The sequence below is a fragment of the Engystomops pustulosus genome, chromosome 4 (assembly GCF_040894005.1).
Source record: "Engystomops pustulosus chromosome 4, aEngPut4.maternal, whole genome shotgun sequence".
NCBI classification, from domain to species: Eukaryota; Metazoa; Chordata; class Amphibia; order Anura; family Leptodactylidae; genus Engystomops; species Engystomops pustulosus.
The window spans coordinates 192,642,840-192,661,562 of record NC_092414.1 but is presented as its reverse complement, the minus strand read 5'-3'; the positions used below and the strand labels follow the sequence as shown (position 1 = coordinate 192,661,562).

Genomic DNA, 18,723 nt, shown 5'->3' with positions numbered 1-18,723 from the left:
TACCTGGGGCAAGGGTCAGCCAAAGCATCAATGACAAAGTCATGATTATATTTGCCACCATTTTAAATTCTCCGAAGTAAACCCCAAAGCCTTCAAAGAAGTCATTGAGAGCCTGAGTTACATAATATGAAGACAGCAGGAGAATCCAGAGCTGCATTCTAAATTCTGCTTTCAGAATACACAAAATCCCTTTAACATTTTCTCTTTTTTTATTCGTATTGTTATATGTGCCCATGGGATGAACCATTTCCCAACCTTCTCAAAAATCTTGGTCCAGCTACAGAAGGAATTTCACTCCACTGCTTGGTGGATCACTAAACCTACCCATTTGACAAAATCCTTACCTCCTAAGGCACGTCAGTGTTATAAGATGTACCACTTGTAGACAAATACTCATCTTGACCTGGCAGATCCTGTGAACTTATCATTAAAGGACCAACTGAAATGACCTAATTCAGTGGTGGCAAGCCTATGGCATGTGAGCCCTCACTGTAGGAACCCAAGGCATCTTCTTCTAGTCTCAGGCCACCCATTATGTGCCATGCTCAGTGCTATTTTAAAGTGCCCCACCCTTGACTACCTGGGACTACAGGAGGAGAAAGGCGCTGTGGAAAGTGCTGCATCATCATTTGAGCTCCAGCTCCGAGCAAAACATTTCTCCTTCTCAGAGGAACCCTTCAGGGAAGCTACAATGATCTTCTCAATTTATCTTTCTTCTTTCTACTGTATAGGTGTCCTCAGGATCAGGGCCGGTGCCAGCACTGGGCATACCTGGGCAAGTGCCGGGGGCCCAGAGCTGCTGGGGGGCCCACATAAGGCTGTACATAAGAGATCCATGGGGGGTGAGGGGAACATATATAAAATTACCATGAGAGGGCTGTTTGGGATGATAAACTAGGGAATGTTTTAGGTAACAGGTGACTGTTTTAGTTTCTGAATTTTTAATGCTGCCATGTAAGTTCACTGCAAAGGGGCCCACTGAAACCTGGAGCTGACCCTGCTCAGGATACTGGTCCGATTAAAACCTATGGCAGAGCAGGGAGCAATAATTTATAGGACCTGTCAGGACGATTTAGGACCTGTGGTTTAGGGTCCCAAATCAACCTGTTTGACGGATTTGTGTTGAGGAATATAAAATAAAAAAAACTTTTATATTTACCTGGATGTGAGTCCGATGAGGCACATTGGACTCACATCAGAAGATCCTGCGCTGATGCCTCTTTTTGCGATCCGCAAGTGAAGTCAGGATAAGGCCCCGAATTCATTGTGCATGCACTGTGCAGTGAAGCCGGGGTGTACTATGCCGTCTTCACTTCCTACATCATGGAGGTGTATAAGGGACCACGGGATCACTTTATACTACAGGGCGATTTGGAACACTAAAACACCACTCCATATGGACCTGTGTGTGATTTAGTGCCACACGTTGCCATGACAGATTCCCTTTAAATTTCACATTGCAATAAATAAGTCTGTTTTGGATGTAGTTTGGGCTCATGGGGGCTTATTTACTAAGCATCGCACTTTCGTTGCACCGTTGGACGATACGACTGATTCGGACTGAGCGCAGGATTTAACTTTCAATTTGTGTCGCAAGGATCTCGGGGGATCTTAGTGAATCGTGGCAGAGTGCATTATACACGGACAATGCACTTTCTGTGAACGCAGCAGACCGGGTAAGTAAATGTGCCCCATGGTCTCTAAAAGGTTCACTGCCCTAAGTGATCCGTTGTCATCGTTTTTGATCCTGAGGCAAGCTGATCTTTTCTATAAATGGTGTGCATCCCATTGGATAAGCTTTATAATAGAAGGGGTATGAGGGTATGTGGGACTAGAAGCAGCGCCATCCTTGTCTATGATCTGGGCAGGAGGTGCTTAGACCTCCATGAACTTCGATAATATTTATGCAAACGGTCTCCTACTTAAGGGCAACCGACTTACAGACAACCCCTAGTTAAAGATGGACCCCTTTTGCCATTGTGACCTCTGGTGAAGCTCTCTGGATGCTTTACTATAGTCCCAGGCTGTAATGATCAGTTGGAAAGTGTCTGTAATGAAGCTTTATTGATAATCCTTGTTCCCATTACCAAAAAGTTTTTAAACTCCAATTGTCACTGGGGCAAAATAAAAAAATTGTCTGGAGCTACCAGTACTTATAAAATATACAGTTTCGACTTACATACAAATTCAACTTAAGAACAGACCGCCTGTACTAGAAAAGTATTTGCCAATGTTTTGGTACATGTCACTTCTAAACTGATGAAGCAATCTCTGACAATAAAAAAAAAAAATACTAAAAATTATATTTTAAATTATATTTCCATACAATTGTAAAATAAGGTGACGACTGAATACAAAGCTTGTGGTGCCGTCTCTAAAACAAAGCGCTGGCGTGTATTTTTAATAAAAAATAAAGCAGCCTGGATGCGGATACAGAGGACATACATTAGTGTGGTCTCACTGAGTGCACAGATCTCATTGGCAGCCAGTAAATGAATAACATAATATATCACTGATTATTTATTAATATCACTGGAAAGTGTTTCACGCAGAAGCTCAGCACATGCAAAATTCATGGAACATCAATATGGATTGCTACAATATCACATAACCCTGATTCCTATTGGGCTCTGAATATAAATCGTGCTCCGTGGTAACATGATCTAACGCACATTCCCAAATATATTTTCCAGCGCCTTCGAAAGTGGGGAGAGAATCCGGCCAAACAATAGGGATTTACAGGGCGGAGAGCGGCTGCTCCGGCACCAAGAGAGAAGCAGTGGGGGTGATATTTATTGTATGGGCACATTATATTATGGCATGTCGCTAGTATAAAATTATGATGGGGACAGGGGGGTCCCTTCTTACCAATCTTACCAATCACTACGTCACCAACAAAGTGGGTGCTGCCCATTTATTCTCGGTGGGGGTCCTGCCAGCCGGTCATTGCTGATTATTGCACATCCTGGCAATATGTTGCCCACTTAGTTATGAGAACTATAGGTGCAGTTTGGGCTTCTTTAGAGGCCCAGAGGTTCAACACAGATCACTTACCGAGGCTGAAAATCACAGAAAAATAAAAACATTGAAAAGATAACTTTTATTAATATCACGTAACTTGTAGGTACAAAGACAGAAGCTGCTTTTATAAAGTGTCTCTTACAGAGGTTTGTAGAATAGAATATAATGATGTAATGAATATAGATCATAGAATATAATGGAGCCATAATTATGTGACCCCTGTTTTCATGAGGTGTAGAGGAGAGCACACAAGATCATCAGACTCTCTTCAAGTTTTATTTTCCGCTTCTGTTTTCTTTCCATGTCAGCAGCATCATCTATCTTCTCCGGTCCTGCTGCTAGCATAGATATCATCTGATCTCGCCATAGCTCCGCTACAAATACTTGTATTGGTCTGACCGTTTGAAATGTAGTGGAAATGCCTGACATCACTGAATCGTAGCTGCTGGTGTCAGCATTGGCACCTGGTAATTGGGGGGTGGCCTATAGGTAGGGAGCTATACTGACTAGTGGCTCGAGTCTCAGCCCTGGTTGCTGGCAGGTTATTATTACCACATTGTCATGGCATCCCTTTACTTATCATATTCTCATCCAAAGTCATGTGAAAATGAGCAGAAAAGAGTCATATTTTTCTTGAGATTAGTCAAGTTTAGAGGCTGCTGTGGGAGTGTTAATTCAGACTCCTCTAGCTTCAGTTCTTTAGAAACATTAAAGAGAAAAATCTCATCTTTAAGATCACATTAGCATTCTGGTTCTGTGAGCTACAGGACCGGAGAAACAGATAGTTTAAAAAGGCTGTAACTGGATCTTTATCTGCAGTTCACATTTCCTACTATGTCTTTAACTGTCTGTATCTCCAGTTCTGTAGCTCACAGAACAACAAGCCTGGTGTGATCTGAAAGATGAGATTCTTATCTTTAATATGACACCATGGAGCAAATTTATCTTAGTGACGCAGGTTTTTTCGAGTTGTATTCTAGTGACTTTTTAGGTGCATTGGATTATTTGCACAATTTTTTGATACTTTTTTAAGCTGGAGTTCGCTGTGTAGCATTCAAACTGGTTTGTGCCTAATTTGTCTTTGTATTTGATGCTTGCTTATGATTTAATATGGTTAATAATAATAATTGAGCATAAATACTCCTGTTCACATCATGCCTACCAAAGTATAAGTAGCAAAAAAATTGCTCCTATATGAAAGCTTGCACCTAAAAGTCTAAAAGAAAATCCCTGCATGTGACAAAGAGCTGAGACTAAAATTTGACCCCCATTTCTAGATGCTATAAAGCTAAAGATAGGAGCGCCGGAGGTGACGCTTCACCAGCAGCCTCTAAACTTGACTCATCACAAGCAAATATGACTCTTCCCTGCTCATTTTCACATGACTTTAGGGAAGATTTTGAATAGGTAAAGGGACCACATTTCATATAAAAGCGGGAATTCTACAAAGGAAATGTCATACCCTACCTGAAGGGCTAATAGTGTAATGGGGAATAAGACAATGGTTATGTTGATAAAATCCTTATAAAATATAAAAAATGATGGATCAATAGAGGTGGGTTACTGGTACATGACTCTAGTCTGCAAAGGAGCACAAAAACACCCACACAAAAAGTCCTATTTTCTTTTGGAGGACCTGACAAACCCATGATTACATGGACGCCTTTAATAAGAACTGTGTAATGCTCTCTCTCTCCTGTGGAGGAGCTGTTGGGGAATTGAACACTTACTACACTGATTACAGGTAATACCAGGAGATTATCAGGGATAACTGTGACTATTGGATCATTTCATGAACAAATAAATGGAGATTTTTGTGGCATTTTGGTATTTGTAGTGAAGACTATTGCCTCTCTTTAATGGAAATACAATAAAGAAGGGTCATACAAGGAGACAAACAAAAATGCTTGTAATTAGATGTCTATTTTTAACCTGATGGAATGTGATAACAGGTTGCACTTTAGGGGAGGTTTTTGCTTTTGGAAATGTACACATGCTGCTCAAAGTGTCATCTCAAATGGACCATGAAAAAATATAATAGAGTACGCCGCTGCATATACACTTATAGGCACTTCCATATAAAAAAAAACACACAAAGCATCAAAACTACAGAAAATTACCCAGTGTAAATGAAATTTTAACTTCCAAGTAGCAAATAGCTGTAAGAAATAATATCACTAAAACCCATTTGGCTGTGGGTACAACAGTAATTATAGTGACACAAGACCCGACTTGTACGATTGAAGGACAAAGCAGACATCTGCAGGAATAATAGATGGCTAAGGGCATTTGGCTACGTAAAACCCAATGTTTTATTGGAATAAGACATCGGACAGTAATCCAGTATAAGCCATTATATGTAACCATAACGTCCACCGACATCTCTATGATGATGGAGACGTAGCTAATGGAAGCCATCAAAAACACAAGGGCCAGCGCAGATTGTTGTAGCGGCCGGGCGCGGGTTATTAGTGGATTTATACTGAATTTGTGGATTTTATTGGATGGTTTTCACGTAATTTGTTTATATTATTATACTAAGGAGTCTAGAAAGACTATTACTGTATTGTGTAGGATATTGGAAGAATACTCAACTCGGCACCTAAGTCTAATCTGAGATGAGCTACTGTAGGGTTCATACACGTGCTGGAAAAGCTATGCATGTCTAGTCTTACTAAGCAGATTGTGACCTGTGTGCCCTCTATTTTTAGCAGAATCTATAATTTAAATAATTGGGATAATCATCAGAAAATTCATAACGTAATCTGCCATGTGCACATAACCTCATGCAACATTATGGGGCACATTTACTTACCCGGTCCTGCGCGATGCCCGATCCGGAATATCCGCCGGAATGCACATCTGCTGGGATTTAAGAAGATCCTGAGCCCGATATCCTGCATGTGTCGCTTCCCCGTTCAGGTTTGCCACAGTTCACCTTCTTCTTCCTGGTGCATGTAAGTGCTTGGCTTGCAACACAAATTTAACCGGTTAACCTGGCCCTTTCCTGTTTTTTTCATTTCCATTTTTCACTCCCCACCTTCAAAAATCTATAACTTTTTTATTTTTACACGTAAAGAGCTGTGTGATGGCTTGTTTTCTGCGTAACAAATTGCACTTCATAGTGATGGTATTGAATATTCCATGCCGTGTACTGGGAAGCGGGAAAAAAATTCCAAATGTAGTGAAAATGGTTTAAAAAAAACGCATTTGCGCCATTTTCTTGTGGGCTTGGATATTACGGCTTTCACTGAGCAACCCTAAATGACATGTCTACTTTATTCTGTACAACCTTTTGATCACTTTTTATAGATTTTTTTTATATTTTTCAGAATGGCAAAAAAGTGCCATTTTCAACAAGTGCTATTTTCCGTTACGGGGTTAAACACATTGAAAAACCGTTATTATATTTTGATAGATCGGGCATTTTCGGACGCGTCGATACCTAATGTGTTTATAATTTTTACTGTTTATTTATATTTCTAGGGAAAGGGGGGTGATTTGAATTTTTAGGTTTTTTTATTATAGTTTTTTTTTATTTTTATACTATTTTTCAGGGTACTTTAACCGTAGGTTGTCTGATCGATCCTATCATATACTGCCATACTACAATATGGCAGTATATGGGGATTTTCCTCCTCATTCATTACAATGTGCTATACCACCGATAGCGGGTGTTACAGGTAAGTCTCTGCTGCAATATGAAGCAAAGACTTACCGACTATGGAGAGGGCTCAGCCCGTAAATGTTAAATCCCACACTTTTTCTGAATCCGTCAGATCGTCTGACGACCCTTCCCCCGTTTCTGTCGCATGAAAGCCGATGCGCCAAAATCCGATCGCGTGCAACATATTTCCCAGCCCGATCCCCAAAACCCGACAAAAATGCGACCACAGGACCCTTAGTTAATAAGCCCCTATGAATTACAAATAATCCACTAAGGGCCTAAAGCTATGACGCTTCATACAGAAATCTTAGGTTCCTCTTCACACAGTCAAATAGTATAGTCCATAATTCTATCCAAAATAGTATTGCTATGGGCTAACAAGAACAACCAATGGTCCTGGTTACACATCATTATGCTGGTTGCATATACTGGCACACTTCCTATATGATATATCCGTTGGTTTCATGTGAGTAACTTTATGCTTATTTACAATTTTCTAAGTAACATGCTTGGTGTCCCCAGAGTTAGGAATGGGTAACCTCTGCACAGGGTCGGCTCCAGGTCTCAGTAGGCCCCTGGGTGACAGAGCCTCAGTAGGCCCCTTTGCAGTGAACTCACATGGCGGCATTAAAAATTCAGATACTAAAACTCCTGTTTCCTAGTTTATAATATAAAACAGCCCCTTCATGGTTATTTCATATAAGTCCCTCTCACACCCTTAGGATTCCTTATGTACAGCCTTAGGTGGGCGCCGACCCTGCCTGAGCAGAAGCCGCTCTTTGAAGTTGGGTTAGGAAGTAAATTTTTAGCAAACTGGACATTTCCATTTATCTTTTTGATGCTGTACATTTCACATGTGCCTCCACCTCTCAAGGTAAATCACCCAATATTTTATTACTATTATTATTATTAGAGGCAATATAGCCATACACAGCAAACTGTTGTTAAAGGAAACTGTCAGTAGATTTATCCATACAGTGTTAAGGCTGTATGGGGGACGTACACACGGCAACCTATGTACGGCATATATACGTCCCCCATAGACGGCAATGGGCTCATTGCACCATACAGGAGGGGTACGGTGCTGCACACGTGCGGCACTGTACCGTTCCGTAGCAGGGAGAAAAATAGGATATGTCCTATCTTTCCCCGAAATATGGCGCATGCGTCATATATTACTATGGAGAAGGGCGTGGGTGAGCGCCTGCAGAACTACGGTACGGCGGGCATACATCGTGTGAATGTAGCCTTAGGCTCCATGCACATGTCCACAGTGAGCTCACAGATTTGTGGCACTGCCGATCAGCTCCCTATGGAGAGGGGAGGGGTGAGGAGCACTCACCCCCCTCCATTATCCACCTGGCCACCTTCTTTGGCTTTGGCAACAGTCTGGTTGAGTACATAGAGGAGTGCATGGAGCTTCAGGGACCCGTCCTAGAGATCTGAATATCTCTACCTTTCTGTGTGTTAGAAGTGTAAAAAAAATACATTTATATTCCGGGATTATTAGCGCTGTCCTGGTGTGTGATAAGATCCCTACACTGCGGCACAGCTTCTTCTTCTGAGTTAGGCTGCATCCACACTAACTTATGCTTTCCCCAGCCATAGCATTATATCTTGCGTCACTGAATCGCCACTGCCGTCTATGGGGATGTCTTTGCGGCCGGATATATATATCCCCACATGTGTCGTGTGAATGGGGCCTTACTGCTATAGTATGAAAAAATAAATTTGCTGTAACCTTCACTTATATGGACTTATGGTGGAGTCTATTATTTGGGGTAATGAAACGTCCCTTTATATTTAAGTAGCCCAGTGGCATCCAAAAGCACGGATAAATTGTAAGTACCCTTAATAAAGTAAGCACCAATTCGGCTCAACATCTAATTACATATAACCGATTGTGTCTCCATAGGGAGATCGGGCCAAATTATACACGACTAGATTGAATGACAAACAATGATAAATTTTATTAATTTTAGTTAAAAGCATAGACAAAACATGTTAAAAGGGTTAATTACAGCGGTGGATGGGATACACAGAAAAAGGAACTATATCCGGAAGGTCACGACATAATATTGCACATATACATAAATAAACTGGTCATGCTTATTGCCTGAAAAAGGAATGTCTTGTTAAAGTGTATATGAAGTAACGTGCTTACCCATGTGGATAATCAAAGTTAACGTGACCCAGGTAGTTCCTGCCCCGACGCGCGTTTCGGCTTATCCAGCCTTCGTCTGGGGGTGGCGCCATAAGGGTCATAGGTGGCTATTTATCTAAATGTTCCACCTATCAGCAGCGTTGCTGTATAGAGGTGGAGTCAGCTGTACATACGTAATGGCAGGAAGAGATGAAATGCGCGTGCGCCAAACAATGATGTGTCGCGGTACCACGGCGCATGCGCCAATGGTTGCCATAGCAACACTTCGTATAGTGGCACACCACAGGCCTACGGCGCATGCGCATTGACCAGGAAATAAATAAATAAATAAACGCTGGCCGAGACACGTATTGGACATCACAACGGCGTGTAAGTGCATAGCTAATGGATAGTCCCAATGAATATCCATTGGAACTGGGAATATTTAGTATAAATGTTGCCATCAAGAAATAAATAAATAAATAAATGTTACAACATAATTAAATTATCTAAAATATTAGTAACAGTAAATTAAAGGTTAAAAATAGTGGTGTGTACATTGTATGAGCCTACTTACAAATAATTGACATGATATTATATTAAGAACCAATAAAGACAAAATTACATGATTACACAATTGCACAGTATAGAATTACACAGATATAACTATTATCTATATCTATGTAATGGTCATATTCTTTAAGATTGTATATAACATATCATTTGCAAACGTTTGGCTAAATGAAGTGATGATGAAAAAAAAAAGGAAGTGTCATAGTGTAATTAGTTGAATACATAAGGATAACCTTAATAAAATATAAGGCGAATGTGCATGCATGTCATGCATGCACATGCGCTGTTGAATTATTATACAATTATTATACAACTTAACCTTAATAATTGTGAAGGGATAGGAGGTGATGGACGAGTGCAGTGAAGGTGAAGTGAGGGATGGGGGGAGTGAGGGAGTGAAGTGCCAACTATGGAATAACTTATTGTGAAAAATAAAGGTTAACTGTAATAAAACCAAATTGATACCGCATTGCTCATTTCAAGAAAAAATTATTGACAAAGGTACATATATAAATGAATGCCATTACATGTCACAATCTCTTTGCAGATAATATAATAACCATTAGGTGACCGTAGCCACACTAATGGTTTGTGATATTGTTAGAAAGGCCAATGTGGCTTAAAACTTACATATCATAGGTCCAAAATATATAGTATAGTAGCCATTAGGTGACCATGGCCACGTTAATGGTTAGTAATAATGCTGAAAAAGCCATTGTGGCTTGAACTAATTTGCAGTGCGCAAAAAAGAAAAATAGTGAAAAAATATAAAATCCTGAATGGTACAGGAGTTAAGGTCCAATATCAATTCGTGTCTGATGGTTAATGATAGGAGATATAAGCCATTCGTATGGTTTTCTTCGGAGCCGTCTAAAATCTCACAAAATCTGTGGTGAGGAAGCGATGTTGCAGTCACCTATGACTAAAGAATATACAATTAAAAATCTGTTAAAAACATTTTTTACAAACAATGACGCAGGTGGAGAGATACAGCATGATAGGCAGAGGTAACTAACTGTACTGTTTTCGTGGTGGTTGGTTATCTTATTCTAAAAATGGGGCAAAGCTTATTGATTCGTTGAGGCCATTGGGTTGTATAGTATTGAGGGTTCATATCCACCGTGACTCACATTGGGCTAATTTCTTTTGAATGGGCCCTCCTCTAATGCCCAGGTTGATCCTGTCTATGCCTCGCACTTTTAGGAGTCTTGAGTCTGAATGATGTTTTTCCCTAAAATGCTGTGCTACCGGTTTTCCCTCTGTGTTGAACATTGCATCACTTGATGCATTAATGTCACGTATATGTTCTCTGATGCGAATCTTCATGGCTCTAGATGTTATGCCGATATAAATTTTCTTACAGGGGCATGTAGCGTAATATATCACTGCTTGGGTATTGCAGGTGATATTCTGTGTAATTTTGAAACTTTTTGTCTCAGAGGAATTAGAGAAAGTATCTGCGGTTTCCACATTAGGACAGGCGACACACTTGCCGCAAGGTTTGCAACCCCATTTTGGCAATTCTGCTCCGAAAATTGTTTTGGGCTGTCCTGAGGTGTAATGACTGCTCACCAAAATATCACTTAGATTCTTAGCCCGACGTGATGTTATTGCGGGATATGGGGCTACATATTTTGCTATTACCGGATCAGATTGCAGAATCGGCCAGTATCTCGCAAGTGCTGTACGCATCTCATTCCAGTGTGAGTGGAAGTTGGTAATGAGTCTAACCTGTGTGGTTGGTTTCTCTTTTTTTCGGGGTGTTAGTAATGTTATTCGAGGTGTTGTTTTTGCCCGCTGGTAAGCTGTCTTGATCGATCTATTGCTGTAACCTCTTTGTTTGAAACGGATGCGAAGGTCCTCTGCCTGACGTTCAAAATCCTCGTCCGTGGAACAGATTCTCCGAATTCGGAGAAACTGACCAATGGGTACAGCATTTATTGTTTGAGGGAGATGTGATGATGTGGCATGGAGAAGTGAGTTGACTGATGTCTCCTTCCTGAATACGTTGGTTTGTAAAAATCCATCCGGATCTTTGTATAGAAGTACATCTAGAAAGGAGACAGTCTCTTTATTCACCGTATATGTAAGCTTCACATTTACCTGGTTCAAATTTAGTCTCTCGAAGAATTGTTGTAGTTCTTGTTCATTGCCTCTCCAGACGATCAGGATGTCATCGATGTACCGGGTCCAAAAGAGGACCCGGTCCATCGTGGCATCCCGATCGTCACCCAATAGGTCCCTCTCCCACAGCCCCAGGAACAAATTTGCATATGAGGGTGCACAAGACGCCCCCATAGCTGTCCCCTGGAGCTGCAGGTAGAAGGACCCATTGAATACAAAGAAATTGTGGAAAAGCACAAATTCTAATAATTGTAATAAAAATTCTGTGAACTCAGGTGAGAAGTTTTCCATGGAGAGGAAATATCTTACGGCTCGCAGGCCATCCTGGTGTCGTATACTGGTGTACAGCGATTCAACGTCGCATGTGACCAGTAGCATTTCATCCCCAATGTGGAGTCCATCTATCTTTCGTAGGAGATCAGTCGTATCCCGTGTGTATGATGGTAATGTCTCAACTATACGTTTTAGATAGTGATCGATGAATCTACTTACTTTTTCGGTAAGACTGCCACATCCAGAAATTATTGGTCGTCCTGGTGGGACCGTCGGATGTTTATGGACCTTCGGTAAAAGGTACATAGTGGGGATTATCGGGTCCAATACCTTTAAGCAATCAAAGAGATCTCTGTTAATGATACCTAACCCTAACCTTCACTTATAGTAGAGGGACTTGTGCTATGTTCAGTGAAAAGATCTCACACACCAGTGCACCCAAGTCCAGCTACGATCCTGGAATATCAATTTTTATCTCAAAGTCCTGCTTCTCTGATGGTTACACAGATCTCCATGGTAAATGTCTTCCGCTTTCTACTTTGTTTGGTCAAAACTGCTGGCAACCCCCTTTAAAATAAATAGGGGAGTCCAGTCTTTGTACATCTCAAAACGAATCATAAATATCCAACTAAGCTTGTCATACAAATCATCCAAAATCGACTTCCAATTGGATATACCTTGAAGACTGATGAAGCGATGGATCTCCTACTTTTAAAGATCATCTATCAATGTGGATAATACTAGAACACCATTAATCATCTCTCTATATGTCATTACAGCACCTGTATACAGGGAACACATTATGGCTGATGCCTCAATTGATCCGAAGGCATTTCATTGTATATTGACTTTTGGTGCTGTGTTTTGATGTTGTCCTATATGGATGTGTAGGATTTGTAAAAAAAAAAACTATACATATTGGATTTTACAGATTTAGGACATAATGATATCAGGGCGCTGTGCACACTTTTGACATGAGTGGCTGGTTACATGACGTGGGATCCTTTGTACTTGGTAAAGTAGTGACACTTGTGTTAGTAAGTGGCTCTAGGACATGCTGTTCTGTATCACTCTCTGCATAATGGAGGTAAGTGCGGATAACCGGGCCGGCCTACTGAGCATAAACACTCACGGCCAGGGTCATGCTGGCTGGATACTACCTGCGGCACTGTGAAAGACTATAGCGTGCATTATTAATGACCACGCACGCTAATAACTCCGTCTTACTGCAGGGATTTACCACTACAAATGAGTCCTTATTAGACACCAATAACTGGGTCGTCTGAAAGATCAGAGAAGCCGGGGGTCCCGCAATGTATTGCTCTCTAGTTGTCTCTACGTTAGATATTGTTTTACTAAATGTATCACCAACCTTTGCTGTCGAATACTTAATGTTTACATTGGATTTTTTAATTTAGGGGGAAAAAAAAATAAAACCATTACATTACTCATCTTACTTGCTTTATTATAACCCAGAGCTGCACAGACAACTGGCTTCAGAGCTGAAATCTCCTCCATGCTGTGGTGTCTGCAAAGATCTAGGGCTGTTACTTCACATTTTAGGAAGTGTCGTTTTCACACTGAGGGATGTACAGTAATGTGATGTGAAAACTGTTAAATTGGGGGCCCTATGTTAGCTGGGAGGGTTGTGTCTGTCTCCAAAATTCCTCACTGGTATGAACCAAGACAGGATAAGTGTTTAGAAAAATAATTTTTCAATATGGACCTAAAACAATGCTGTTTGGATCCTTAATTTTCTTTCAGGGCACGGAAAAGAGAGGTGAATTAATTCCACTTATTTTCTTTCCTTCTTGGCAAGAAAAACAAACATCAAAGCTAAAACTTAAAATCTACTACCAGGATGAAGGATTGTAAACCAAGCATACTGACAAACTGGTATGTGCCCCCTTTGGCAGGATCTCCTCTTGTTTTAGCTTCTTATGCCCTGATATTTACAAAAAAAGCTTCAAAAATAATACAAATGAGCATAAGGGGCTCCAGGCTCAAAAAACAGGGATAGAGCAGATCGGACTCATTTGCATAATTTATAAGCCTTTTTTGTAAAAAAAAAAACAAGGGCATAAAAAGATAAAACAAGAGCAGATCCTGCCAGTGAGGGTGCACACCAGTATGTCAGTGTGCTTTGTTTACAATCTTTAGTTCTGGTGGTAGATTTCCTTTAAATAATGTGTTTCAACTTTTATACATACAGATACAGAATAAAAAAAAACTAACGCTTCCTGGGATTCTTGGGTGTTCTCCCATTATTTAGAGCCTCCCAAAAGCTGGGTTTACATCACGTTCTTTGCATGTTTAAAACTTGACAAAAACTAATGCATTTTTGTCACTTTTATTCAATGGATATTTGATCTATATGTCACATCCGTTTTTTGCACTTTAAAAACAGATACTTTTCCCACTTCCGCTTCCTGCACCCTCTGAAGCCAATCCCGTCTGTGTCCTTACCAAGATGGAGAATTTTGAGTTTCATATTTGGGCATAAAAACGGATATGATGGATTGATGCATAGGCTTGAACACGTTCTGCATACGTCATCCATAGACACCAATGTTAAAAAATTATGCGTTTTTCATACGTTTTTAAAAAGGAAATTAAAAACGCAGCAGCCCAGGTTTTTCGCAACCAAAAAAAGGATGCAGATGCACAGGACAACAAACGTACATTGTTTGTGTATCCGTCATGTACATAGACATAAATGAATACGCCGTAGCACACGTTTAGACGTTGACATTAGTCAAAACGCAAAAGCGTGATGTGAACCCAACCTAAACCATTGCAAGCTCTTTTGGCGTCTGTGAAAGTAAATAATGGAGCCCTGTGATCACAGAAGCCTCTGCACTGATTCAGAATGAAGAGCATTCATTTATATATACATCATATAAAGGTTCTTTAGGTTTGTTCTTAAGTTGAATTTGTATGTAAGTCGAAACAAGTATACTTTATAATTGTAGCTCCAAACTACATTTTTCTTTTGTCCTTATGACAATTCGATTTTCAAAGTTTTGAAACAAGGATTATCAATGAAACATCTTTACAGACTCCTTACAGCAGATCATTGCAGCCTGGGACTATAGCATCCAGAGAGCTTCACCGGAGGTCACATTGGGCAGAGGGGTCTGTCTGTAACTAGGGGTTGTCTGTAAGTTGGGACACCCTGGCTCTAATAACACAGCACAGCGATGCTTTACTATGATTCCATCAGGTCACTGACAAGGCTTTGATATCTTTGCCAGGCTTGAGTCGAGCGGCTCTACCATTCGGACTGATGCGTCGTGAGCTGGCGTGCGAAGGATATCCCATCGAGCTACGGTGCCCCGGCAGTGATGTCATCATGGTGGAAAACGCAAACTATGGACGGACAGACGACAAGATCTGCGATGCTGACCCCTTCCAGATGGAGAATGTGGCTTGTTACCTCCCAGATGCGTACAAGATCATGTCACAGAGGTGGGTGTTGTAATATATGTACCTATTCACACAGGGAAACTGCAGCCAGATGGCGTGAGGCACCTCTTATTGAATATTTGTCCCTAGATACAACATAGTAGCGTCACAGTGGATACATCATCACCAGGCAGAGGCAGCCATTAAGCTTTAGTCTATTATACGTGTGTACATTGTATTATACTTGTTTCTTTGATTATTAGGACTTTTTGTTAATCCTTCTAGCTTTATCTGATACAAGAAAATCATCTGCTTTCTACAGAAATGGTATGTCTGCTTCCATGTTATAATAGCAGGCTGCCATTTGTCACCTGGAAGGGCGCCGCTCCGCGTGGACAATACCACGGCTGATGTATAATTTACATAGGCGGATAATTCCCAGCAAATATCCTGTGTGTGCAGTTACGTGGAAATTGCTTGGAATGCCTACAATAAGAGCGTAACTTGATCTGATCTGCAGCCCCATATCATCGCCTCACTGCTGACTGTTGCTCCTTTATGGTGAGACGAGAGACCTACTCAGCAATGGGGGGGTGTAGCAACCAGCATTTTCTTCTACGATGAATAATATCACCAGTAAATAGGGGCTCAGGCGTCATCTTCTGTCAGGTTGTAATAAATTATATGTTTCCCTGGCTGACAACTGGTATGACTCACATAGCGGCTCCAATAGATGTTGTCACTTAGGTTTCTAGGGTTGTAATGGAGAATTTGTCCCCGAAACCACAGGTCTGGTGATAAGAAATGTATCACAGCAATTCATGTTTAGGAATCTAAGCAAGAAAAACGTATCAGCACGCTACAAATATACGTAATGGAGAACTTGGGAAAATTAGGTGATGCAAGAATTTATAATTGAAGTGGACATGCTCCTATAACTCGATTATGGTTGCCTATCCTAGTTGAGTTTATAACGGTAAAAGGGAAGTCTTCCAAAACACCTGCAGAAGAAGGCCTGCAGAAAAGACCAAGGAAACAAGAAGTGTGAGTGGCCCTCACCAAATATCTTCTTCGTTGTTAATAGTGAACATACCCACAAGTACCGTTCAGCATAGAGAAGGGAGGTAGGTGCCCGGGAACCCAGAGGCCATAACCGTTTCATGTTACATGTGCTTCATCCGACCTCTAAGATCTCTGACTAGCTATTCTCCATTGTAGGGTGCGGTGGCAGTGAATGAGGGGTCTCCACTGCTGTGTAGGGTGCTGGAGGGTACAGTTCATGAGTGGTTGGTGGTGTTATGGGGTATAAGCGGAGAGGCAGGACATTTGTCCATAAATATGGCACCATGTAAGCCACCACCAATTAACCATGAAGTCTAACCTCAAAAGTTGTGGTTCTTGGAGAACAAAGATGGGATTGGGAGAAGTTCTAGACATAATGCATCGGTGTCCTACTTCCCTTTGTCCCTAAAGTTAGGCATGATGGCTGTACCTGCAATCCCCCCATGTGTAGTTCTTAATGCAAGGTCAAATGTTTAGCAGGATCCAATATAGTCAGTAGATTTAGCATTCATCGCCCCACTACTCTGACACAAGTCCTAGCTCTCTGCAGCCATCCAAAATATATTAGAACCCACTAAAAGAAAATTTCGCCATACCCCAATACCCACAGTTCCTATGAATTATCCATATTTTTATGGTATCGATTTTTACATTTTTAAATTGTCATTTCCCCCTCATATAAAGTCCTAAGCAGCTACAACCAGCTCATCCTGTCCTCAGTACTATCTATGGATTAAGGTGATAGGCGTTGGTAAGCTAAATAGGTTTATGGTCCTAAATGCAGGCTGAATAACAGCATGCGGATGGTCTTGTGGTCCCTAAGGGCCTCACATGTTCCCATTAAATTGTAATTTTAATACAATTTGATTTACTTGATAGCATATATCAAATATATATTGCATTTGCAGAAATTAATATTTGCTTTCTAAACAAGGGTAGAAAGATATACAATTTACAATTTATCACCCCGATGCTTTGCTTTACAGTTGACCAGCTTCAGGCTGCATCACATTTTAGGGTCTATTGGCAAATACTACCTCTAGACCCCCTATTTTTACTCCCATGGGCTGAGATACCTTATCAGGTTACAGAACAATATAAGGTGAAATCATCAGTGTATTGCAGGTGTGATACTCTGCATTTGACCCATAGACAGTTCTACAAGTAAACCCATTTAGGGGATGATACAGACATTTCTCTGGCACACTTGGGGTTAAGCCATGTTGGAGTCGGTGTCTCTCTGATACAGGATAATGGCTTGTGTGAGTCTCGGGGAAGTGCGGGTGGTTAGGGATTATTATTCTGTATGGGACACTGGCAAAAATAGCTTGTTGATGTGTTACAGATGTTTTGCAGCAGAGAAAACAAAGTGCGATGCTCTGCAGTTTTTAAACAAGACGTTGTGGTTACTGTTATGTTCTATAGTCTTGCACTTGGATTTGTGACCATGATTTTCCATTGCAGAGAGACACACGGCTCTAGAGGGATTGCAAAGAGAGATAATCTGCAGACATCTCATAGAGAAGTGGGTGTAACAGCTCATAGATGTGTTACATACTATAGGGTGCAATAGTCTGCATGGACCCTGCTGAGTTTGGCATAATGCTGCTCAAGGAATCTTTATAAAGATGAAGGTTTTGTGAGACTCTGTAGGACTTGGTTACATATTGATCCAGTTTTACTCTCACCAGGAGGTCATAAAGATTTTTTTTTATCCCTTTGAGGGCAAATGAGGATTATGAGTTATGTTGTGTTTTTTTTTTACTTATTGTGGATCAAGTTTTAGAAAAGATAAAAAGTTATTAGTGCAGTTATCTGCAGATGGATTTATAGCTGCAATTATTCATAGCAATTGCATTGCTCAATGGGTGCCGTGGCCCAAAGGTGCTAGAGGGGCCCACCCAGGTGGCAAAAAAAAGTTTTGGCCCCCAATCCCCTCCCGGCTCTTCTTGTTAACCTCCACTATGCTGCGCTAATCGGGAGCACAGCATAGAGGCACCGTGCAAAACTTACCTTTCCTCGTTCCCCCAAAGCTGCGCTCTCCACTCTGCATGGCGGCTCTGAAGTCGGCACACATGATGATGTCATGACTTCACATGTCCTGGCTTCAGAGCCGGCAAGTATAGTGGGCGCATGCTGAAGAAAGAAGTTGGTTACTGGTGCTGCTTTGGGGGAGCGAGCATAGGTGAGTGTAAATGAGTGTGAGGGCGACAGTGTGGCTACCAGGGATGGGGGGTGATGACAGTGTAACTGCTGGGGGGACAGTGTGGCTATCAGAGATTAGGGATGATGACAGTGTAACTACTGGGGGGACAGTGTGGCTATCAGAGATTAGGGATGATGACAGTGTAACTGCTGGGGGGACAGTGTGGCTATCAGAGATTAGGGATGATGACAGTGTAACTGCTGGGGGGACAGTGTGGCTATCAGAGATTAGGGATGATGACAGTGTAAC

At 41.2% G+C, this 18,723-nt stretch overlaps 1 protein-coding gene across 3 annotated transcripts in view; it reads left to right on the top strand.

The window, feature by feature from the left end:
* The window catches only part of ADGRL1 (adhesion G protein-coupled receptor L1), a 249,552-nt gene that overhangs the window by 160,582 nt on the left and 70,247 nt on the right, over positions 1–18,723 (top strand). For all 3 annotated transcript variants that reach the window (XM_072149131.1, XM_072149129.1, XM_072149128.1), the window contains exon 3: positions 15,056–15,269. In XM_072149131.1, the coding sequence (XP_072005232.1) occupies positions 15,056–15,269 (214 nt within the window). The remainder of the gene's footprint in view (positions 1–15,055; positions 15,270–18,723) is intronic.